This window comes from Lynx rufus, unplaced genomic scaffold (genome assembly GCF_022079265.1).
Source record: "Lynx rufus isolate CCGP_SWC_20201006 ecotype Redwood Valley unplaced genomic scaffold, mLynRuf1.p SCAF_5, whole genome shotgun sequence".
Taxonomy (NCBI): Eukaryota; Metazoa; Chordata; class Mammalia; order Carnivora; family Felidae; genus Lynx; species Lynx rufus.
Window position 1 is genome coordinate 60,613,448 of NW_025814867.1, and position 25,488 is coordinate 60,638,935.

Here is a 25,488-nt window from a genome sequence, read left to right on the forward strand (position 1 = left end):
CCCTCACGGTCTCTGGTGAGTCTATCAAGTCTCACAAAAGGCTTCCAGTCAACATCCTTTGAACCTTCCGCTATGCACTTCTTCAACACCGACTTGAAAGGCTCATTTGATTCCATTCTGTTTTGCATATTACATACACACTTAATGTGTTTTCCCTTGATATGAATTAATAGGGACTTCATTTCGTTGTCACTGTTAACATCTTAGAAATCCTGATGGGTTCCAGACAAATGTGATTCTAATATCATAGCATTTTCAGCTTATCAATCATTAATATTAATCTTGCAAATAATGTAATGAACATGAGCTATAATGACTATTTAAATATATTTAAATGAGGGGCGCCTGGGTGGCTCAGTCGGTTAAGCGGCCGACTTTGGCTCAGGTCACGATCTCACGATCAGTGAGTTCGAGCCCCGCGTCGGGCTCTGTGCTGACAGCTCAGAGCCTGGAGCCCGTTTCAGATTCTGTGTCTCCCTCTCTCTCTGCCCCTCCCCTGTTCATGCTCTGTCTCTCTCTGTCTCAAAAACAAATAAACGTTAAAAAAAAAAATTAAAAAAATATATATTTAAATGATCATTCTTAGCAGTATTGTTTGCTAGGGAATTAACCTGGAGAGGGCATTCCCAGTGGTCCTTTAATTATCACGTGACATCATCTCCAGGCCACACTAAGAACTGGGAATATTCAGAATCTATGAACAGTGTGTGCATAGTTATGAAAAATCTATACAGGAATATCTTCAAAATTTCAAAGCAAGACATCCATCGCAATGCCTCCTCTGTCTTTTAGAAGTCTGATATTACCCATTTTTCTTATCTATCTCTCTGTGGTTTTCATTGTAGCCACAATTAGGTTTGCCGTAACAGCAAGACATCATTCTCCTGCAGGCAGAGGAAAAAGCAGAACTGCACCCTCTCCGTGGAGGATTCAAATGAACCCTGGTGCTTAGGTCTTGGCACATAAAACAGGCCAGAGCCTTGTGGCTGCAGGTAAGCAAGCCCTAAATCTCCTAAGGGCTTATTCTTAACAAATTACTCCCTCAGTTTTCACACACAAAAAGCTTTATCTGATGACCTGTCCTTTCCTACGGTCCCATTCAGCTCTGTGAGTTTATCCAATTGAGACAATAGAACCTCACCGGGCTGTGAGGAATGACATATTCATTACCTAAATAAATAAGTCTAAGGAAAAATCTTCAGTATCTAAGGAAACTGAAATAAAATGTGAAAGGCAATTGTCAAGACATTTTGCTTAAGTATAAAATATTCATGTGCTCTGCTAAACTCCCATAAAATACAATATACTTCCGTCTCATGCTCCTCACAGGTTTCTAAAGCAAGAAATAATTTAAGATTTCCAGGTGGCATAATATTTAATACAAGCTCTAGACTGAGCCTGAGCGGCCTATCAAGCGAACACGAGTTCCTATTTTCCTACTGAGGGGTACCAAGTTTCACTCAAAGGCAATTTGGTGAGGTTTATAGGCAAAAACTAAACTAGATGGAAATGAGAGGCCTGCTCCCTGCTGTCAGTAATTCAGAAAAGCTGATGTGGCATAAAGGCAAGAAACAGCACGCCATGGAGAATTTGCTAAGCCAAGGAAATCTCAAGGTTCTTTTTAGTCACTTTGACAAGACAACGGTATCACTAATCCCTTGTGCTTATAGCCAATCATCTATAATTTAGGAGCAAGCTGTATCAGGTACATGCATAAACAGCTAAGCCTACTGTGGTTTGATTCAGCCACCTTATTTTAGTTTCAAACTTGCACTCACCCCATTTTGATTTTAGCAGCCTCTGGTAATCAGGGTGAAGGACGTAGTGAGCGTTTTCTGTGTTGTTGTTCCACAGAATAATTTCTCCATCATAGCTTCCTGTATGAGCCAGGATGGCGAATGTAAATTGTCAGAAAGTTAGAAAATATGAGCAACCGCAATGAGAAGTCATTATCATTAGTACCTTATGCAGAGTCTGGCACATAGTAGGTACTCTGTATTTTTGGAAACACGAGTGAATAACCGGTACTTTGATTAAACTTTAGAACTTATCCTCCTCATAGCACACCTGTGTATTCACTGTGATAGAAATTACCGTCATATCTTTTTATTTTATAGTAATCAGTCATTCAGAATAAGGGCTTTGTAATTAAACAACTTGAGTTTGATTCCCCGTTCTACCACCTACTGGCTGTGCAAATGTGGGCAAGTTATTTAACTCTACCTAATGCCACAATTTCTTCACCTATAAAACTGGATTAAAAATTGTATTTATTTCATAGGGTTGTTGTGAAAAACAGAAAGTACTTAGAATAGTGCCTAGCATATTATAAGTACAATTCCTAATAATCATTATGCTTTTTTTATTGAGTGAAGGAAGCAAATCAAATCATTCTAGGTTTCTGTTTCCTGCATCTATTCACCTTTTCTTGTGTGTGTGTGTGTGTGTGTGTGTACACGCAGACATGTTTTCTTTTCCTTCCCTCCCTCCTATATTCTTTACTTAATAATGCTTTCTCCAATTCTAAAATTTTCCCTATAGAAAGTCCTTCCCTATTGCTCATCGCAGACAATATAGAAAAGCCCAAATAGTGAGACTCAGTATGACCAAACTTGTCCCAGGGAGAAGCAATACATGACCAGACTGCTGCTCTTAGTGGCTCAGTGAGGAGCGCTCCCTACTGAGCAGAGAGTCAACGTCAAGTGAAGAGGAGAACAGAAGAGCCAAGTTTGAGTGCGATGTACAAATGGTGTCTTTCTTGGGATTTGGAGAAAGAGAGTGATACATACTAAACTCTGTATTGTTCTGGAAGGGGTAACCTGTGTAACTCAAATCTTGGCCAAGGATGATGGATTTGCATGGATTAGCTGTATGGGGGAATATCCATCTTCTCCTATGATTTTGAAAGGCTTATGTTGTAAGGTGCTTGACCAAACATTTTCACATAGGACTGAAGGGACGATAACGAATGGAGAAATCATCTACCCACCAATTATAAGGGCCTCTTATGACACTTTCACAATACAAAGACGCAGCCTTATAGCTGATTTGTCTCCATCACATTTCGGTATGTCATTCTCCCTGCAGAGATGGACTTTCAGCAGCTATCAAGCAAATTCAACTGCAGAGTTGGCCCTACTGGAAAGTAATCAGGTAAGTCCTGAAGACAGTGGAAATTTAAGTGTACACAGAGCTGTAAGCCTCATATCGTAACATGTCACAGACTTCCTGGCTTTTTTATTATAAGTTTTCATTCCTCTTAATTGATGACATTTTGGGTTCTATTAAAAAAAATTAGCTTGTCAATATATGGACTCTATCATTTCATGGTGCAATCTATTTTTATAACTTGTTTTCTTTGGCCAGAAACGATACAATGATTTCTGATCCTCTTTCATTTGTCACATCAAAGCATGCCCATGGAACCTTTTAAGAGCTTGCTTGGATTTGTAGACATTTTGTGAGGTCAGTATTTAACCAACATTACTTAGGCTACATTGTGTCAAAGGGTTAGTACGTTCCCATTACGAAATATCTGAGTGCCAGAGAAGTGTGATTCGTTCCCATCATCCCTAATGCTGCTTCTGGGAAAAGGACAATAAAAATAAAAGCTAACCATTTACTGATAAGCTTACTGTGTGTCACGCACTGTATTAAGCCCTTACACAGATTATCTTACTCAGTCTTCACTTTAAACCAAGATATTGATAGATTATTGTTAGCCAGAGAAGGCTATGATTACAGTTTAAATAACGTGTTCGATAGGATGCATTGGTAAGTGGTAGCACCAGGATCGAAAGCCAGATAGCCATGTTCAAGAGCTGACAGGCGTAGCCACTAATATATTGCCCTAGAGATAAGGACCAAGGGTAGCTGTAAGGGCAAAGGCCAATTCTTCAAGAAAGTCGTCCATTTTGTAGTTCTGAAAAGACTTTTTTAAAAGTGACTGAGCCAAAAGAAACCAAACTTTCAACCACCGGTTGTCAAGTGAAGGTTCAATTAACCTGTAACAAGAGTTTGTGGAGGTAAAAATGCAGCACACAAGATATCATCACAGTGCTGTATTCCACCTTTCCATTTCTCAGGCTGGATGAAATATTGATTGAAGTTTTGTAGACGGAACACAGTAATAGCCCTAGTAAAAAGGAAGTAAAATTTAGCTGTGAAACCAAATGTGATATAGACATTGAGTAGCCAACATCCATTTGTCATCCACAATCCTGAACTTCCTACGCTAAACTTTTTTTTATTTCTCTTTGAATTCTCTGGTATATTATGAATATTTAATACCAGAAAGTTAATTACCTTTTCACAGTCATTAACATTAAACATGTATGCATTTATCAGATCAATTATCCACCACCAAGACTCTAAACAACATCTCCCCATATGGGTATCATGGAACCACAAAGACTTATTTGACAGTAACAATAAAAAATGACATGAGTCTGCGAAGAAATAATATTTGGTAGTTTGAACAAAATCAGTAAGCTTTCTTTTCATTAGAGATTCCAGAAGAGCTAACATGTTAACATTCCCTGTGGCATTTTCCAGACTTACCTGACCACAGAGTCCTTTTTCATATAGCATTTCGAAGAGCTATCATTTGTGAAACCCACTTAGAAAATGCCACTCCAAGGGAATAGGACTCTGGACAGGTACATTTTGAACAGAAATAATAGTTTTAAAAAAGCCAATATCTTGGGGCACTGCTGTGAATTTGACAGGCCAGGATGGGCAGAAAATGAAATGCCTGGTGCCTAGTAAAGAAGGGAGGAGCATGAAAATTAAATTGTGGAGGCATCAATGCCACCTTGTTTCCACTTGATGATTTAAGTTCTGGCTACCAGATTGTACTAAGTCTCTCTCCTTCTAGAGGCATACACATCTCAAATGAGCATTTACAAACACAGGCTTGGGGTCTCCACCCGCACTCTCTCTTCACCTACCCGAAATCCTGCTTCTATTCCTACCGCTCCAAAGGTCTCCCAATTGCTCTATCACAGCAGCTCCTCACTCTGAAGGATGTGGCTTTCTCCTCCTGAGAATTCTTTTCTTTCTAGTACATCCCACTTCTCTTCCTGACTTCCTGATCTTTCATTCCCTATTCTCTATCCCCCCTTCCATTCTTTCTCCCCTTCTTTTACTATGGATGCTCCTTACTGTCACTTCTCTGTTACTCTCTCTCTACCCAAGTGGGCTTGTGCAGGGAATCCACATACCGCTGTAAGTTGCAATCTTGCTTCTCTACAAATGGCTCTACAATTTATCTACATTCATAACTTTTCCCAGTGCTGAGAAGCTCCATTTGCCAGCTGACAATTTCATATAATTTCCCATCAGCAAAATATCAAGAAATCCAAATTTTTCATCTTCCCTCCACACCAGGTGTGGATCCTAAATTCCCTACTTTGGTTAACAGTTACCAGCACCCCAGCTTCCTGTGTGTTTCTCTTCCTTAGGCACATCAAATGCTTAGATTCCACCTCTGTGAGATGTCACCATATTCATTTCTTTTCATTTAAAAAATTTTTTTTAATGTTTATTTATTTTTGAGAGAGACAGAGACAGAATGCAAGGGGGTTAGGGGCACAGAGAGAGGGAGACACAGAACCCGAAGCAGGCTCCAAGCTCCGAGCTGTCAGCACAGAGCCCGATGCGGGGCTCGAACTCACGAGCTATGAGATAATGACCTGAGCCAAAGTGGGTCACTCAACCCACTGAGCCACCCAGGCGCCCCTCATTCCTTTTTATTTTAAACAACCAATGACAGCTTCCTAGTTCAGTGGTCACAACCTCATCGTTGAATAATTGCAACAGGCACTTGACCAATTTCATTGCCTTTAGTCTACCCTTTCTGGATTAATCATTCCATTGGGGACTTTTAATATATATTCATTTTACAGGCATTTCTGGTTTCCACCTGGAAGTCCATAGTCAGGTGCTGCAGGGGATAGAGCCATGAGCATAAAAATGACTAAAATGAAAAGTGAAATGTGGCAAATGCCAAGGAAGTACTGATCAATTGCTGTGGAAGTCCAGATATAGAAAGCACAGAAAGCTGAGTGAGGGGTCATATTTGAGCTGGACCATAACAGATGGCTGGTATTTGGAAGAGGAGGGCACGATACGCAGAGGGAACAGTCCGGTCAAATATAAGTCTAATGCCCCTTTAAAAAAAATTTACTAGTTTTCCATTCTCTACAGGGCAAATTTTAAATGTGTGGGCCTACATTCAAAGCCCAATACTTTTTGGGTCTAATCTACAATTTTAGAATTAGTTCTCTCTATTCCTGTATCCTTGATATTCAAAGTCAAATGTGAATGTCCAGCTAAATATTTGACAGAGCTACTGGGAGCCATAGGATAAATATGGCTCACCTTCCTAAGTGTTAATTTTATGTAAAAGAGTTTGGGGGAAATATTTTTTATTTTAAAATAAGGATAAATGAATTTATGTAATAGAATGCAAAATTAATCTGGATTTAAAAAGTAGAGGGGTGTCTGGGTGGCTCCAGGGCGCCTGGGTGGCTCAGTCCATTAAGCATCTGACTTCAGGTCAGGTCATGATCTCATCGTTCCTGGATTCGAGCCCCATGTCGGGCTCTGTGCTGACAGCTCAGAGCCTGGAGCCTGTCTTCGGATTCGTGTCTCCCTCTCTCTCTGCCCCTCCCCTGCTCGTGCTCTCTCTCTCTCTCTCGCTCTCTCTCTCTCTCTCAAAAATAAATAAAACATTGAAAAAAAAATTTTAAGTAGAATACAAGGCTTCAAATAAATGTCATGATTACAGGAACTGTTTGAACTACTAGAGGTATTCAAAGGCTAAGCTTCTGAAGCACACTTTCTTATTTAAGAAAAAAATATGTTTATTTATTTTTGAGAGACAGAGAAAGAGCACGAGTCAGGGAGGGGCAGAGAGAGTGGGAGACACAGAATCCGAAGCAGGCTCTAGGCTCTGAGCTGTCAGCATAGGGTCCGGCGTGAGGCTCAAACCCACGAACCGTGAGATCATGACCTGACCTGAAGTCAGACGCTTAACTGACTGAGCCACCCAGGTGCCCCTGAAGCACACTTTCTTGTTCAACACAAATGATATCTTTACTGTTCTCTAAGCACCCTTCACATTTCTAGCTGCTTCGTTTTCATTCATGGTGTGCTCATCCATCTCTCTATGGATTTCCTTTCACATACAGTCCCACATCTATCCATCCATATACTCATTATCTAAGACTCATCTTGTTCTGGTAGACTTCCTTAATAACTAGAGTTGAAAGAAATATTTCCTTCTTCTCATCTCATCTTACACATCTTACACTGTTCACATTTTACTTATAACATGTAATGAATATTATATAGCTATACTCCCCTGCTAGATTACAAATTCTCAGAAACAAGGAATCTTGTCTTACTCTACAATACCACAATAGCAGGCATTGTGACCTACTCATATTGAGTGTTCAATAGATATTTGTCAAATAAGTGAATGAAAAATTCTCTGTCCAAATGTCACTTCCTTAAGTAAGTCTTTTGTGACTACCCTCTCTAAACACTCTTCCTTGAGGGTTAATATCCAAAATATATTTTAAAAAACTTATACAACTCAACACCAAAAAGGCAAATAATTCCAAGTTAAAATGGGCAGAGGATATGAATAGACTTTTGTCCCAAGAAGACATAAGGATTGCCAACAGACACCTGAAAAGGTCACTGATCATCAAGGAAATGCACATCAAAACCACAATGATATATCACCTCACACTTGTCAGAATGGCTAAAACCATGTAAAAGAACAGTGTTGCTGAGGATGTAGAGAAAAAGGACCCCCCCCCCACCATGCACTGTTGGTAAGAATGTAAAATGGTACAGCCACTGTGGAGACAGTTCCTCAAAAACTTAAAAATGGAATTACCATATGATCCAATAATTCCACTCCTCGGTATTTACTCAATAAAATGAACACTAATTCAAAAAGATATATGCACCCCAATCTTTATTGCAGCATTATTTATAATAGCCAAAATATGGAAGCAATCCAAGTGTCCATCCATGAATAAATGGATAAAGAAGATCTGTATAAAAAAATGTATATATAAACATATAAAATGAAATATTGCTCAGCCATAAAAAAGAACGAAATCTTGTCATTTGCAACAACATGGATGGATCTGGAGGGTATAACGCTAGGTGAAATAAGCCAGTCAGAGGAAGACAAATACCCTATGATTTCATTCCTATGTAGAAGTTAAGAAACAAAATAAATGAACAAGGAAAAAAAGACAGAAACCCCAAAAAGCTATTAAATATAGAGAGCAAACTAGTGGTTTCCAAAGGAGAAATTGGTGGGGCAGATGGGTAAAATATGTACAGGGGATCAAGAGTATACTTACCATGATGAGTACAGAGTAATGCATAGAATTGTCGAACCACTGTATTGTGCACCTGAAACTAATCTAATACTGTATGCTACACATATTTGAATAAATAAAAGAAAATTTGAAGTGGGTAGCACTACTTACTTGGAGTTTTCCAATCAGAATAAAACTTGATTTAAATTAAAAGATAAAATAAAGAAGACTCTCCGTTGAGTCTTTCATCCCTCACCCTACGTCATTTCTCTTTATGATCATGTGATATTGTGGTCTATATTTATTTGTCTGTTTACTTACTGTCTCTGCTACCAGAAATAAGCTCTAGGGGAGCGGGGACTTTTTTTTTCTTTCCTGTATCACCAGTGCTTAGACTAGTACCTAGCACATAATAGGCATTTAATAAATATTTGCAGAATTGATGTATGAATTATTCTTTCTTTAAAAAAATCAATAATTTTAATACTAATATTCTTTTAATAATATTACTATGAGGCTTAGCAAGGTAAGATATTATAAATAAGGTATTCTGCAGTTCTGAAATTGCCGTGAATCTCATAAGAGCTTTACATGCATATATTTTTAATTTTTTCTTTACCTATTGATAAGTTTGGTTGAAGAGATTACTTTTTGGGAATGGAGAGAGCAGAATGGGAGTGAGAGGGAAGAAGTCAATCCTATATCTCTTCTATTACCTCTCAGTCAAAAGTCAATGTCAAATGTCTTTTTGCCAAGATACCCATATTAACTACATATATTTAGGTTGTACGACCCAAAGGCACAAAATGCTTTTCCCAAGATGGTGTAAAAACTATCCCTTCTGGTATTTGACCTTGTGTGTCAAAATGTTGAGAAACTAATTAGCTGCCACCTTTCCCTTAAAACCTAACCTGAATCTTTCCATTGAAGTGACAGTTATCCTTAAAATACCTTAAGAATCCACACTGCATTTCTTACTTTGTCCATTTCAAAGATAGCTTTTTTTTTTAAGTTTGTACTTTTGCCAGGAGTTAAATTGAAGTGCAGAATGAGCCAATTTTAAGGCATTTGAGGAGTCTGAGAGATTTGTTCTTTTGACATTGAAGGAGTTTACTAGTTTCATCCCATACCCATCTGAGATCCTGAGTCACTGTGTCATCTGTGAAGACGATCAGACCTCTCATTCAGAATGTAGATATAATGACCAATTCTGTGAGAACAAAATTAGTTTACCTGACAAGAACAAAAAAATACAAAAAAGAAAAAAAAATATTTGGAGGGAAAAAAAAAAACACCAAAAACCTCTTTTAGGATGAATGAGCTGGGAAAATACCTTCTACCAAAACTTATCCTGTAGAAGTTGTCATGGAGAGAACAAAAAAACACAACCAACTATCTGTTCCCTTAGAGGCTAATTGCTCATGTGTTGTTAGTCCTATTATAAGACTCTATCCGTGTTCAGTCCATTGCCTTTTAGGCTTAAAAGAAGTATCTCAGAATGTGTTCGATATAAATCCGTTCATTTTTATTCTTTTTCCTAAAATTTGTGGTGTCAAATTTCGGACACTAAAACCATCGCAAAATATGATTTGAGGGCTATTTGTGATTTTCCAACATACCTGCCCCCTCCTGACTTCCAACATGGTTATTCAGAGCAAGTTAAACTTTGGAAATTTTCATTCTGGTTCTCATCCTAATAATAGAAACCAATTGAGTCACATAGAAGTATAGTACCAAAGTAAAGCAATTATTAAGAATTTAATATCTCCTGATAGATAAGTTTTATTGTTGAGGAACTTCAAATCCCTAATCTAATTTTCCTTAAAAATACTTTTCTAAATCAAATGATATCAACAGCTATTTATTGAGCACCTACTTTTACAGAGCTTTGTGAAAGATGCTATCAATATTTCCAGAACTACTTGAAATTGTACAAAATATTATTTTTATATTTGTATGAGTCTAGATATTTTACAGAGATAAAACCTTCTTAAACAGAGGTTTTTCCTTTAACAGGAAGGAAAGAAATAAAGTGGGAGAAACTAAAAGCTTTAGTCTATTTTTAAAAAGTATAGAATCATAGAACTTTAGGGCAAGATAAAATCTTGAACTATTATGATTATTTGATGTTGCCAGAACTATAAATATTATATGCAAATGCAAAGTTAATCGATCATCTATTCATATAATTTCACCAATGTAAATATGACCGGATATTTAACCGGGCATTATTTAATTGGCCCTATGTCAACTCACAACTTTGTCTCTAAATATATTTTGCCTAAAATGGTAAGAAACACGTTTCTAGGGGCGCCTGGGTGGCGCAGTCGGTTAAGCATCCGACTTCAGACAGGTCACGATCTCGCGGTCCGGGAGTTCGAGCCCCGCGTCGGGCTCTGGGCTGATGGCTCAGAGCCTGGAGCCTGTTTCCAATTCTGTGTCTCCCTCTCTCTCTGCCCCTCCCCCGTTCATGCTCTGTCTCTCTCTGTCCCAAAAATAAATAAACGTTGAAAAAAAAATTTTTTTTTAAAAAGAAACATGTTTCTAGAAGTTCTGAATTTGGGGCTTCTTTTTAAAAGATTTAACATATTCTCTTGATATTAACAAATGTATTTCTAAATTTTTTTAATATTTATTTATTTATTTATTTATTTATTTATTTATTTATTTATTTATTTTTTAACGTTTATTTATTTTTGGGACAGAGAGAGACAGAGCATGAACGGGGGAGGGGCAGAGAGAGAGGGAGACACAGAATCGGAAACAGGCTCCAGGCTCTGAGCCATCAGCCCAGAGCCTGACGCGGGGCTCGAACTCACAGACCGCAAGATCGTGACCTGGCTGAAGTCGGACGCTTAACCGACTGCGCCACCCAGGCGCCCCATAATATGTATTTATTTTTGAGAGAGAGAGAGACAAACAGAGCATGAGCAGGGAAGGGGCAGAGAGAGAATCTCAAGTAGGCTTCAAGCTCTGACCTGTCAGCACAGAGTCCGACACGGGGCTCAAACTCACAAGCCATGAGATCATGACCTGAGCAGAAGTCAGATGCTTAACCAACTGAGCCATGCAGGGCAGGCACCCCTAACAAATGTATTTCTAGATAGCCAACATAGGCTCTCCAATTCAGGTTTTGCTTAGGACCATTTCACAATGGCATTTATCATATCCTGCCTTGTGTGAGTTGACTCCCCAGTTAGAATGTGATGCCCCTGAGAGCAAGAATCATGCTTCTTCACATTCAGCCCACCATAGTTACTAACTCAGCACTTTCGACCAAGGTGCCATTTAAAAATATTTGTGGGACGGAAAAAGGAAAAATAAGAGTAAGCTAAAATTTTGAAGTATTAATTTGATAATACATGTTTTTTACATGTGTTTCTTGTTTCTTCAAACACACAAAACTGATTCATTAGCTTTGATTGACATAACCAACCTATTCAATCAGATTATTTAAGAGAATATAGTTGTTCTAGGATTTAATGACTCCATTTGTAACTCAGGAATGGTGGAAAGAGTATGGACTTTGACATGGAGTTCCAATTCAGCTGTCTACTACTTTGTAACGTTGACCAGGCTACCCAACCTCTTCAAGCCTCATTTTCTCCCTTGTACAAAAGGACTGGTAATACTTAGATTCCTGGTTTATCATGAAGAGAGAATAGATTTGAATAACTATCCTGCTTGCTTCTTATTCAGAGTGTGACCACGAATAATTAATCTCTCTAGTTCTCAGATTCCCTGTCTACTTAATAAATATTAATTAAGTCATTCAACACATATCATTGAGCATCTACTAAGAACCAGACACTAAACGCACACGCGTGCACACACGCACACACACACACACACACACACACACACACATTATATGTTATAATCCAGTCCGATGTTAAATAAAATATAGGAAGCTAAACAGCACAGACAAATAGGGGGCGTATTTCCACCCTGGGAGTAAAAAGAGATGTCCTGATGGAGAAGATAAATGAACAAAGACCTGAAGCAGGAATAAATGTCAGCCCTATGAACAATGTTTGGGGAAGGATTTCTAGAGAAGGGGAGAGAATAAAGGCAAGGAGGTGTGGGAAAGTATGGTTTACCTGGAGTGCCCTGATAGCACATTCCTATTTGAGGTGAGAATGGGTAAGAATGAAACTAAGAATAGGCCCAGGCTAGAGGGGGCTTCAAATTATTTTATAGATACTCTGAAAGGTGTTAAACAAGGAAGTGACATCGATGGAATGCATTGTAGAAAGAAATAATTATAGCTAAAATGTGCAGAACGTAAGAACAAGGCAGTATCACTAGAGAAAAGGGCTGTGACATTCATCAGGTAGAAATGACGCTCTGAATTATACAGTTGTAGTTGAAATAGGGACAGGTTTGAGAAATGTTTAGAATATAAAACAGGTAAGACTACTTGGTTGTGAAGCTGAGTGAGAAGGAAGAACCAAGGTGGATGTTCAGGTCTCTGGCTGGTAACCAAAGCTCTGAAGCCACGAGAGCAAAGCAGATTGTGAGGAGGGGAACAAATAATAAATTCAGTTTACAATATGTTGAATTTGAGATTGCAGTCAGACGTGTCCAGAAAGCAAATGGGTAAGTGAGCTTAGAGAGCTAAAACCTGAAGATAGAGATTGAGACATCTACAAAATATTGCCTACCTTTCAAATGAAGCTCAGGACTAAGGCAGATAATACATGTAAAGGGCCTAATGCTAGAAAGCGCTATAAATAAAATAAATCAGATGCAAATTTAGGTACCTCAGTCAATAAATGTAATATCTATCCTATCCTGGGCAAGATTATAAAACAATCTCTTTAGTTAGATAGAGCCTAAAATTAAAGCTACAGCTTAATTCGAGCCGCCTCTCTCTAGGTTTAAAGAAAGCTTAATGGGGCGCCTGGGTGGCTCAGTCGGTTGAGCATCTGAGTCTTGATTTTGGCTCAGGCCATGATCCCTGGGTCATGGGATTGAGCCCTGTGTTGGGATCTGTGCTGAGTGTGGAGTCTGCTTGAGATTCTCTCTCTCCCTCTGCCCCTCTCTACCACTTGCTTGCTCTCTCTCTCTCTCTCTCTCTCTCTCTCTCAAAATAAATAAATAAATAAATAAGCATTAAAAAAAGAGAAAGCTTAATAAGCTGTCAATAATCCAGTTGTTTCTTCTCTAATCACTAAACTGTCAAGGAGTTGGCTCAATGGACCATCCTCCCCCCACTATAACCCAACAGTTGACGTGTCCACTTGCCTCCTTTGTTAAATACCTCCTTATATAAAGGAACCTGTCAAAGTCCGGTAAAATGTATCCTAACCTAAGGCCTTTGACTTAGGAAATAAACTTTTAAATCTACCAATATAAAAGTGAAATAACACAATTGAGAATGCAGTCCTTCAACTTTCAGTTCCAACTAAGGGATCCAAGTCTTGACAACCTTGCAGAAGATGAAAAAGCTGGGGAAAGATGGAGGGAGTGGCAACTGTTCCTCCTACCTCAGTCTGTCCACATCTCCCTCTCTGAGATTAAAAAAAAGTAACCCGCCAAGAGAGATCAGAACATCAAGTGTTCCTTTTTCTTTCTGTCTTTTTTTTTTAAGTTTATTCATTTATTTTTGAGAGAAAGTAAGAGAGAGCACACACGCACAAGCATGCAAGCAGGGTGGGGGGGGAGAGAGTGGAGGGGGGAGAGGGAGAGGGAGAGGGAGAGAGAGAGAGAGAGAGAGAGAGAGAGAGAGAGAGAGAGAGAGAGAATCCCAAGCAGTCTCCACACTGTCAGCATAGAGCCTGACATAGGGCTCAATCTCAGGAACTGTGAGATCATGACCTGAGCCAAAATCAAGAGTTAGACACTTAACCGACTGAGCCACCCAGGTGCCTACTTTTTTTTTTTTTTTTTAAGTAAGTTCAATGCCCAGTGTGGGCCTTGAACTCACAACTCAGATATCAAGGCTCTATGGACTGAGCCAGCCAGGCACCCCAGGTGTTCTTTTAGGCCACTTTTAGAGGACTCTACTCATTTAATCTTTTAAAACTGACCTGCGCAAGCAATCAAAGAAACCTTACTTTTGATACAAATTTCTAACTATGGATATCTAAAAATTATAATTAAGAAAACAGTACCTCCAAAGTTTTGACTTACACTTAATAAATTTTAATTTTTTTTGTTATGTTCAAAATTTAAGTTGGATCAGCTATATACTTTACATCTACCATACCATAATATTTGAGAATTAAACTTATTTACTGCCACAGCCCAAAAGGAATAATCAGGCAAAAGTCTGTTAAGAGATAAGTCATTAGTGGATCGTGACTGTTCCCAAGATGTGAAGAAGCCTTGTCTTTCAAAGGCGAAGATTATTGAATTAATTCTTAATATCGAGTGGAGTAACGTGGATTATACTTTCTTTCCTTATAGTCAGACTACCCCTGAAAACTAAGCTGTAAGTGGCATTATGTTTTCTCATCTGCACATGCACATTTGTATTAGAAGAAAAAGCCTTTCATGTGATTGATAAAAATCCCCAACTATATACCGTTAGTTTTCTAGGTATAAAATCTGATTTTAATCCTGGCTTCAAATCATGAAGATCAAAATTCCATAGTGAAAATGTGCGGCAAATTACCTATTAGAGCCATATTTTGTGAACTGTTGAATTTATGGACAATATTTTTTCAGAAAATATCACACTTTAATTTTCCTAGTGCTTATACAATGCCACAGAAAAGGTCCTGTTTATGATCCCTTAGTTCTCTCAGGAGAAAAGGAAAGAAAAGTAATTTTCCTTCTAATGAAATGGAAGAATTGCTCTTTGAGAACAGTAAGCGGGCTGCGAAAGCCCTCTCTGCCCTGATACGAAGGAAGTGCTAACACAATTCAGCAGCCTATCTCCCTCCTTGCTGCAATTTAAAATAAGTAACGAGAGAAGAAGAAATGAGTTTCCTTGATAGTTGAAAGAATATAATTTCTCCTTTAGGAATTTATGGACTATAAAATTTAGGAAACTTTTGGAGTTAATACTCAGGAAGGGGTATTAGGGCCTTGTCTGGAATGGTTAAAGAAAAAGATTCCAAAAGCCAGAAGAAAGCCTTCTAATGCCATGATCTTGTGATGTTTTAGCCCTAAGCACTCAGTCAATCCAAACAGATTCATTCACCAAGGTCACCAGCAAGTTAATGACTCAGAATCAGTCAAGGTTTCTATGTTGTCTTATCTTGTAGATTTTGATCCAAATAAAAACACTCTCTTTCTGCCTTCCCACGGTTTTGCATGAAGCGTCTCATACCTCTCCCAGCCTGTAACCAGTATTGTCTCCTTAAGAACCAGAATCTGTGAAATATCCACAGCTCCCTCTTGCCCAACATTTAGGGTGTGGTGACAGTATCCATTGAAGTCCCATACCTTTAAGAGAAAATTTTAAATCACCTTTGAGACAAGAAAAGAAAATGTCTTCTTCAGTGAGTAAAACGACACAGGGTAATCAGATTAGTTTAAGCTTTTGTGTTTATATTCTGGACTAGGGTTGATTCACTTAAGGTATGCAACAATTAAAGAAAATCCTCTCACCATTTAAATTTACCCATTATATTTATAATTCTACTTGTAACCCTACCCGTCTATTCTAATAATGGTTGACTCAAAAGCTATTAGTTAGCATGGATTTTTAAGGGGGAGACTACAAAATCACTTAGAGTTACATTTTGGAGCGTTGAGATCATGGTTCTCTAAGTAAATCGCTCTAAATTTCAGTTTCCTCATTTATGACACAGGAAGCTTACTCCTCTGGGACATTTGGAGGATTAAGCATCTAATACAGAGCCTGAAATACAGTCCTTAGGTATAGGTTTCCCATCTGCTCCCAGTAAAATGTCCTATTGTTAGTGGATGCCAGACCCAGTCCTACAGAGGAGAAGAACTCTTGAGTTTACTTCCTCAGGCAGTGGGTCAGGACCCAGGCCCAATGGGGACACTTTACAACAGAACATCACCAGCAGTTAAAACTAAGCCCTGCTATGAAACATTGCTGGTGCCTCATACACAAAGACCAAGCTGGCAGTATGAAAATTAAATTGCATATACCCTTTGAATTAAAAATTCAACTTCTAGGAAACTGTCTCACAGAGACACTTAGATGTGTGAAATGACATGTTTTAAAGGCTATTCTTTTTTTTTTTAAAGATTCTTTTTTTCAAGTTCATTTATTTATTTTTAGACTGAGAGAATGAGCAGAGGAGGGGCAGAGAGAGAGGGGGACAGAGGATCCAAAGCAGGCTCCATGCTGACAGCAGAGAGCCCGATGTGGGGCTTAAACTCACGGACCGTGAGATCATGACCTGAACTGAAGTCTGATGCTTAACTGACTGAGCCACCCAGGCAGCTTTGAAGGCTCTTCTTGAGGCACTGTTTATAAAAGCTCAAGACCTGAATCAACCCAGTTCCTCATTAACAAGGGACTGAACAGAGGCGCCTGGGTGGCTCAGTCGGTTGAGGGTCCGACTTCAGCTCAGGTCATGATCTCGCGGTCTGTGAGTTCGAGCCCCGCGTCAGGCTCTGTGCTGACAGCTCAGAGCCTGGAGCCTGTTTCAGATTCTGTGTCTCCCTCTCTCTGCCCCTTCCCTGCTCATGCTCTGTCTCTCTCTGTCTCTCAAAAATGAATAAACATTAAAAAAAATTTAAAAACAAAAAACAAAAAATAAGGGGCTAAACAATCAGAATATGGAATATCTATACAGTAGCATATAATGCAGCCATTAAGACGAACACGTCATTTCCATATTTCTAAGCTCTGCCCAAACCGGACCAGCTGTGAAACGTTAAGCAATTTGCTTTATCTCCTTGGGTTTTAGTGTCCTCCTCTGTAAAAGTGGCATAATAATAATACCAACTATATAGATATATAGATGTGGGGAGTGTAGGGGTGTGCATGTGTAAAGGGGTGTGTATGTATAAAGTGCTTACAACAGTGCCTGGCTGTTAGTAAGTATGCAATAAAAGTTAACTACATTGTTAATAACAATGTCAAGGTCCAAGACAATATGCAAAATGCGGAACTTTGTATATACTGGGTTGCCACTGAGAAACAAATGGTGCTCCTGGGCTAGAAGGATGCGTGAGAAACCATTAACAGTGGTAGCTACATGGGAGGTGAGAAAGAGACTTTCTTTTCACTGTATAACTCTTTGATATTTCAAGTTTTACTGTATGCATACATTAATTATTCAAAACACTAATTAAAAATCAGACACTTCAAAACCATGATAAATAGGGCAATACTTTTAAATCTTTGATGACATAGGTACTGGTTTTGGATTTTCTAAATTATAAATGAGATTGGAAAATGCCATTGATTCCTGTCTCTTCATAGAATATGTCCAGAGCAGCTCAACTCTGATTTATGCATCCTACATAGAGGTTGCCAAATTTCAGAATTCTGTTATTATGATAAAGATAAATGTACTTTCAAAAGCTGTGATTATACTACTAAATTCACATTAAGCCTTCTAAGACGCAGGGCTTGAGCTGAAATGTTGAAGGGTGCTCTTCACCCATGTCACTTCATTGTCCTCTCAACATGGCTCCTACCAAGCCCACCTAAAATAACACCCACACATAGGTATCGCGAAGATCTGACTGTCCCCAAGTCCTATTAAGTCCTTTAGCTGGGACTATCTGCAAGCTCTTAGCAACCCCATAGGTTTGTAAGTCTGCCCTACTCTAGACTGTGTAGTTGGTTACTTTCCAAGACAGGGGTGAAAGAAACCTCATCTATTCATTTCAGTTCTCAGTTCAGTCTCATACCCTGGGACTAGTAAGTGGGATACTCACTTGTTCCTTTTACCTAAGCCTGCCTGATACTCCAGTTTCAGCTGTTCTTGTTTATTCCACCTTGACTATTGGGGTTGGAATTGTCCCATTACCTTCCCAACGCCTTTCCAGTAGTCCCGTAAACTAGATTACTTAAGCCCAAGCTCTCAGTCCCTAACCTCATGCTGTTAACCTTCCCAGAGGCCCAGCTCTGTTGATTTTCAGAAATTCTCATTGCAGCCTGCCATAGCACCTCCTTCACATTGACAGGTGCCACCCTAGAATCCCCTGAACTCCAACTTCCATCATGTTCCACGTACATATCCAGATAACCTTCCGTTAACCCCTTGGCAGGCTACCGGCATGCAACATACACCCCACCATGGAAGATACACCTAATTAATACCCTTCTCATTCCAGTTATGACAGAAGTTGAGAACTATTCAAAGCTTATTCTGGGAAACTGCCTTCTGTTGCCTCAAAGTGTCACAAGCCATCTCCAATCAAAGATTGTCATTAGTCTCAGAGCTGAGGGGGGCAGAGAAGATTCACTGGTAGGCATGATTGCAGATAGCAAATATCTAAGCTTTGCATGAAAATTTGATCATTTTTCAAAGTATAATAGCTCTCATCTCCCAACAGAAATTAGTAATAGCTATAAAATAATAAAAGTGGAAGTATTAAATACTGTAGGTTTAGGATGATAATAAATAAGATAGTGATTGTTCTTTCTACTATCCGTCTTCACCGTCTCACTTGCCTTCACATAAACGTGCAAATTATAACATGGGTTGATTTTGAAATATTCATTTGCCCCCAAATTTGCATCTGTGCCATTTTAACAAGTTTTCTTGGTTGCACTGATTTCTCATTTTACAAACTAAGAAGAAAACTAGGGACATTAGCTGAAGCATAGGAAAATTATTCAGACTTCTTATTCCCCAAAGTAGTCCTCTATCCAGAACTGGAGAAAGGCTTTCTGAAATAAGTATGCCAAGTTGTGTTTTTATTCTAAATAATTTATTCAGAGAAATCATTTATTCATTTTTCCACTGAGGCTTTTTTTTTTCCCCCTAACAGCTTTGTTATTAGATGGTATGGGTTATTTAACTCTTCTAATCTTGTCTTGTCTTTCCTCTTGCATGGCCAAAAAGGCAGAAACAAATATAGCTATAGCTGTGTCTCTTCACATAGTATTTTAGCCTCCTCATATGTGGATAGAAAGCATCACTGTGTTCTCACCTTTACGGTCCCATCTGTGCTGCCAGTCAAAAGCCGTGTCTCATTTGCATCAAGGGCCATAGTGCTGATTTCTGCATTGCCATGGCAACCAGTAAACTGTTTGATTTTCTGCCCAGTGTCTATCATCCAGAAGGCAACAGTAGACCCCTCATCACAGCTGATTACCTAAGAGAAAACAACATTGTAAAGAAATTAAATATAGTCCCAGAAGCCACCATTTTTATTTCAATAAAAATATCTAATCTGTGAATTTTCACTACTGAGATCCACCCACCGCCATCGTTAGAGGCGCATTTGTAACATACTCACTTTCTCTTTGTTAAGCTGATAACATTTCAATTCTCCAGCTAGAACTGAGGTAATGCAGTCATGAGTCTCTTTACCAGAAAAGATAGGACTTCTTTTACCCACCATTCAGCTTACTGTCTAGAGGCCATACTGAAATCGAGTCCTATTGAAAATAAACTTTAAAATCTTCTGCATTTAAGTGACAAAGCTGATTTTAAGTCACGGTGCTCCCACACTATTTACTATATGAAAAGAAGCATTTTACTATGCACCAGCTTCCGTTTAAGCATTCAGAAAAGAAAGTGCTACCCAACATTATCGGGGGGAGGGGAGTTAATTTTAACAAATTATTAAAACGTATCAAATGTATATTCAAACTATTAAATTTTGACTATTAATATATCAAATTATTAAAACGTATCAAATGTATATAGGTTATTAAAATGTATCAAATGTATATTCAGAAGGCCTCGAGAGCTGGCCATCACACATGCACGCATTCATTCATTTTGGTGGCAAGCATTGAATGTCCACTCTGTGCCCAGCTCCGTGAGAGCATCAGGGATCACTAATGAATCCCTGCTCTGAAGGAATCTGCAGCCTAGCCTTGAACACTAAAATCACCCGAGGAACTTTACAAACCATGCCTGTATACCAGATCAGAGACTCTGCTGTAACTGAACTAAGGAAGGGGCATTTTTTAAAGAGCTTCTCGGGTTCCTGAAGTGTGCACCCTGGGTTGAGCACTATTGGCGTAGACAGAACAGACAAGACACAGACAAATGCCAAACAAAACTACAGGTTTAGAGGTCTCTCCCCTGGTTGTTGCAGAGGCACAGAGAGGAAAACCCAAAATCCACTCGCTGGGATGGGGGATGGGGAATAAAAGGTGAGGATGGTCAATGTGGGATTGAAGATAGGAACATGCATTTATTGGATGCCAAGCCCTTTACACTGCCTATCGCACTTAATCTTTCTAAAAACTCTGTAAATAATGTTAGTGCCCTCATTCTACTAGGGACAAAATTGAGATTCTAATCAGCTAAGCACCATTCCCAAGCCTACATAATGAGGTTTGAATCATGGGCTATCTGTGACAGACACATCATCAGGCCTTCTCTATTGTAGCATAGTATTCCAGATAATTAAGAGTGTGGTTAGAAGAGAGAACTTAGACAGTATTCTACACATGAGAAGCAATACGATGTGTAATGGAGCCAGAGTATGGAGAGGAGGAGATAGACGGTGGGATACGAGGTGAAGAAGCAAGCTGGTGACTGGTACTGAAATTCCTACTGAGCTGTGCTGGAGATCTTAACCAGGGAGACTAGCCCAATGGTGAGCAGAGGGGAAGGGGGTGGAAGGGTGGGTGAGACAGGTGATGGAGATTAAGGAGTGCACTTGCCGTGATGAGCACCAGGTGATGTGTGGAAACGTTGAAACCCTATACTGCACACCTGAAACTAACATGACACTGTATGTCAGCTAAACTGCAATTAAAATGTTTGAAAAGAGCAATGTTAGAGAATAATGAGTCATGTGTATAAATGACTAGGTAGGGGCCTTAGCTTGCAAGAGACTGTCAGGTGGAATGTATGCGTCAAAATCAGCAGCAATCACTGTTCTTGGTGAGGGCGAGAGTGATACAGCATTTTTTGTTGGTCGGTTTGTGAAGGTACTCCTGGCAACGATGTGGAGAACAAGCTGGGGGTGTAGGAAGACCATCTGGGGACTTCTGTCATAGTCCAGGCAAGAGATGTTCACCTGAAACAGCAGTTCAGAGGTAAAAAGGAGAAAAGAGACAGGAAAAAAAAAGGGCCACCATTTAGCAACATTTGTGCTCAGCAAAGAACTGATCGTGAGCACATGATCTCTTACAGCCTTTTTCCCCTGAAATTACAAACTGCGACTCTGAATCAAACAACTTCTTAAATGATGTAAAACTATATGTATGCGACACATTTTCTCTCATGAAATCAAAAGTAGCTTAAATATTTCATCACCGTTGTGAAACAACAGCATGGTTTCTAGCCCAAATGGCCTGAATCTTGAAACAATGTGACCTACCTCTTCAATTACCACTCGATATATTAACTGACTGTGTTTCTGTTCCTTTGCTGTGTGCAATATGCATGGGGTTCGAGAGCACCAGGTCTGAACCTAGGATGCCTGAGTTTGGAGGTCAATTGTTTGACCTTGGGCTCATTACTTAACCTCTCTAAGCTTCAGTTCCTTCACTTATAAACCAGGGAGAATCATAGTAACTGCCTCAAACCATTTTTAAAAGGTTTAACTAAACTAATATTTATAAAGCATTTAGCATAGTGCATGGCATACGATAAATAAGCCATAAAAGTTAACTAGTGTTACTATTCTAGTTAAGCTTTATTTGTCTGACTCTCTATTTTAGGTGATATCACTTTTCATATCCAAAGTAGTTCAAAAATATTTAATGTCTTTCTTTCTTTCAACCATGACAGCAAATATAGACAATTACAATTTTAGAAGCCAGATTGTAGATATACATTGAAATTTCAAATTAGATCAGATTTGTGAATTTTTCACGTAATTACCTAGGAATTTCAATTGCATTCATCAAAAACAAAACCATGAAAACATACAATTTTCCAAGCATGACTGAAAATTTTGATGGCGTTTTAAGAAAAGGTTAAAGGTTGTGAAGGGTTTTATTATTTCTATTCAAAAAGTATTTATTGACCACTTACATGTTAGGCATTTCCATACTAAATGATGGGCATTCCCTGATAAGGACAAAACAACACAAAACAAAAAAAGCAAAGTAAAATGTGACCACGTTCAAGGAGAAGGCTTGCCTACTTGTCCGAGACTGGCATCGTCCGCGTCACAAAGCATCTAATCAGCAACCACACCACTTCTATCTGCTGTAGACATTCAATGAGGAATTAGTAACTTTCACACTTTGCTACTTGCAGCAAAACTCTCCCTCTGCTGCCCACCTGGCTGAGCCCCAACACTATTCATCAGTTTTCAGCACCTTTCTCTGCTCATTTAATGATTTTTCATGAAATCAGAATCAATAATGGCAATAGTATATAGCCAGTCGGATTTCATTTTATGGCAGTCTGCAACCCCCAGGAAAACAATGTGCTGAAAAACAAGGACTGACTGTGTCACAAACATCCTACCAGGATTAACCAGACTCTGCTGTCACTATGACAATCTCAGAACACAAGAATAGCAAGGCAGGCGAAAAGACTTTCAAAGTTTGGTGAGAGAGGAGTGCACTTAACATCACTCGGCAGGTGAAGGAAGTGTTTGACTACAGGACGGTAAGGACTTTATTTTTAGCAAGCTGATTTTCTCAGTAATAAAGCCCAGGAATAAGTATTGGCATCATATTTACAGGCCGGATTTTGATGATACAAAATCGCATGAAGTTTTTGGTTCATTCCTGTCTGCTTCTTATCAGATGAGACCTCAACCGACGAGGACGCAGCAGGGCCCCGGCAGTATGCAGGGCAGAAATGACACTACCCTAAGAACTTCACTCCAGCGCAAGTGGGTTTCAGAGCAAATCTTTGTTCTCCACCTTATGTACCCAAGCTAATAACCATTTAGGAATATATGGGTCTTTTCGTCTCTCTCATCTGAAGCTGTCACAGCCAATGAGGCAATTCTAGGAGATACGAGGTTGTATCCATGTCCCTTAATTGTCTTCTTATATTCCAACAAGCAGTAGGCATTTTAGTTGTCTCTCCATGCATTCCAAGTCCTAGGTCTAAGCAGGAAGGGAAATCAAAAATTACAGCCGCAGATATCGCTGGCTACCAAGGGATGAGGACATTTGATTTAATTGCTGTTTATAGTTCTATTTTCAGTCAGTCCTGTTTGAGGCCCCATAATATAAAGCAGGCTACCTCCTTTATTTCTATTGTGCATCAAATCTCTTAGAAGTTATATCTCTGTAAGTAGTGAGGCGAGGGGAATGATAATATCTAAGTCCTGGTACGGAAGATGATTCAAATATTTTAAGGCAGCCATTCTCCATTTATAAATCTTATTTATTACCTCTTGTAGAGTAACTTGTAATTTGCTCTTTCAAATTCATTCCTCGAGTTTACTGAACCCCTACAATATGGAAGACCCGGGATTTAGGTGTTGGGGATTCAGCAGTAAACAATTCCTGCCCTTACATTTAGTGGAGGAAGAGACGCAACCAGATGAGAAAACAAAATAAAATAAAAATATATGGCTAGTGGTGATAAGCATTATGGAGAAAAATAAAACTGAGAAGGAGGAAGAAATCACTGGGAGTGAATGCAAAGCTGGGGGCTCAGAGAAAGCCTCCCTGAAGAATCATTTGAAGAAAGACATGACTGAGGTAAAGGAGGAAGCCATACAGATACCTAAGTGAAGAAAGTTCCAGGCAAAGGAAACAGCAATGCAAAGGCCCTGAGGTAAAGTGCCCTCGGCACATTCAAGGACTAGCAAGGAGGTAGGCTTAGGCAGTGTGAGTGAGGGGAGGGGCAGCAGGCTGTGACCACTTCACATAGGCATTCAAAACACTTTCCAAATCACCAGGCATCCCCAGGAACTAGGTGACAGAAAAATACCACTTTCTCTTTTTTGGCTAATATTTACTTAGCTTTTACTCCTGCTTTGTTCCATGTGTGTTTATATGGAATATCCTTTGTCCTTTGTCAGAACATCTACAAGGGAGGTATTATAATCCCTATTTTATAGATAAGAAAACTCTTGTTTAAAGAAGTTAAAAATCACTTGCTCAATACAAAGTATTGGGAACTCTGACTAAAACCTCACCACTTCCCTCATTCTAAACAAATAGCTGAGAAAACACTACTTCAAAAAGTAGTTGAGATTGGACTTCCAACGTTCCAGTTCTGCCTGCTCAGAAGTCATCCACCCTAACAATAAGTAAAAAGCCAAACAAAATTCAAAAATCAACAACCCTTCCCGGATCAATAATAGAAATGAGGGCAAATTGCTATCCCCCAGAACTGGAGATATCAACAGGCAAATAGACAAAATAACAATTTACCAGAGCAGGAACTCGTGAACCGAAACTCCACGGGAAACAGTGCTGAGATAGAAAAACAAGAACCGTAATTGACGAATTGCTGGAGGCTCTAAGTGGACGAGTCTGAGAGCTAAAAATTCCAGGGGGAGCCAGTCATAGGGGGGCCCCACAATTTTATGAGCTTTATTTTGAGGATATCGACCAGGTTTTTACTGTAATTTTGGAGAAAAACCCCCTCCTGCTTCTGGCAGGGGCAGAAGCAAAGAAAAGATTTCAAAATACATTAGAGTAATTCTGTTCCTCTTAACAAGGTCTGTGCTCGAGGGAAACTGCTTAACCAGGGCCTCACCTGCTGGGGGTTTATCAGCACTTAACTGACCTGAGGAAGGAAAATACCAAATTCTAGCTGGCTCTAGCCTTCCTGTGGGATATAAGGGTGGGGAACAACTGGGAAGCCTATGTGAAGCTCACATATGTCCAGAAGCACAGGCTCACAAAGACTGACACCTAATTCTAGGAATATAGACTCCTTCCCCGCCCCCCACACCTCACCACCACACTTCTAAAGGCCTATTTACAGCAGTTCCTTTCACCATATTTCCCACTATCAAGAAAATATTAATATGAGAGGAGAAGATCGATTCAGTAGGCAGAGAGGGAAAGATTAGGGCCTGAGGTCCCTGGGTGGGGAAAAACACATATTTTGGAACAATGCTGGGAGTGTCTGACCACAGCAAATCCCCTCAGGTGCAATGTTCCTCTTAAGAACTAACAGACCCCCACCTACTGTCCCTC

The 25,488-nt window shown here is 39.3% G+C and overlaps 1 protein-coding gene across 2 annotated transcripts in view; it reads right to left on the bottom strand.

The window, feature by feature from the left end:
- The window catches only part of WDR49 (WD repeat domain 49), a 139,353-nt gene that overhangs the window by 39,505 nt on the left and 74,360 nt on the right, over positions 1 to 25,488 (bottom strand). Inside the window, exons 8-12 of one of the 2 annotated variants that reach the window (XM_047100105.1) lie at positions 19,386 to 19,550; positions 15,619 to 15,740; positions 8,513 to 8,539; positions 4,005 to 4,135; positions 1,779 to 1,877 (exon numbers count right to left, since the gene is read on the bottom strand). In XM_047100105.1, coding sequence (XP_046956061.1) covers positions 1,779 to 1,877; positions 4,005 to 4,135; positions 8,513 to 8,539; positions 15,619 to 15,740; positions 19,386 to 19,550 — 544 coding nt within the window. The remainder of the gene's footprint in view (positions 1 to 1,778; positions 1,878 to 4,004; positions 4,136 to 8,512; positions 8,540 to 15,618; positions 15,741 to 19,385; positions 19,551 to 25,488) is intronic. The other variant, XM_047100106.1, reaches the window with a different exon arrangement.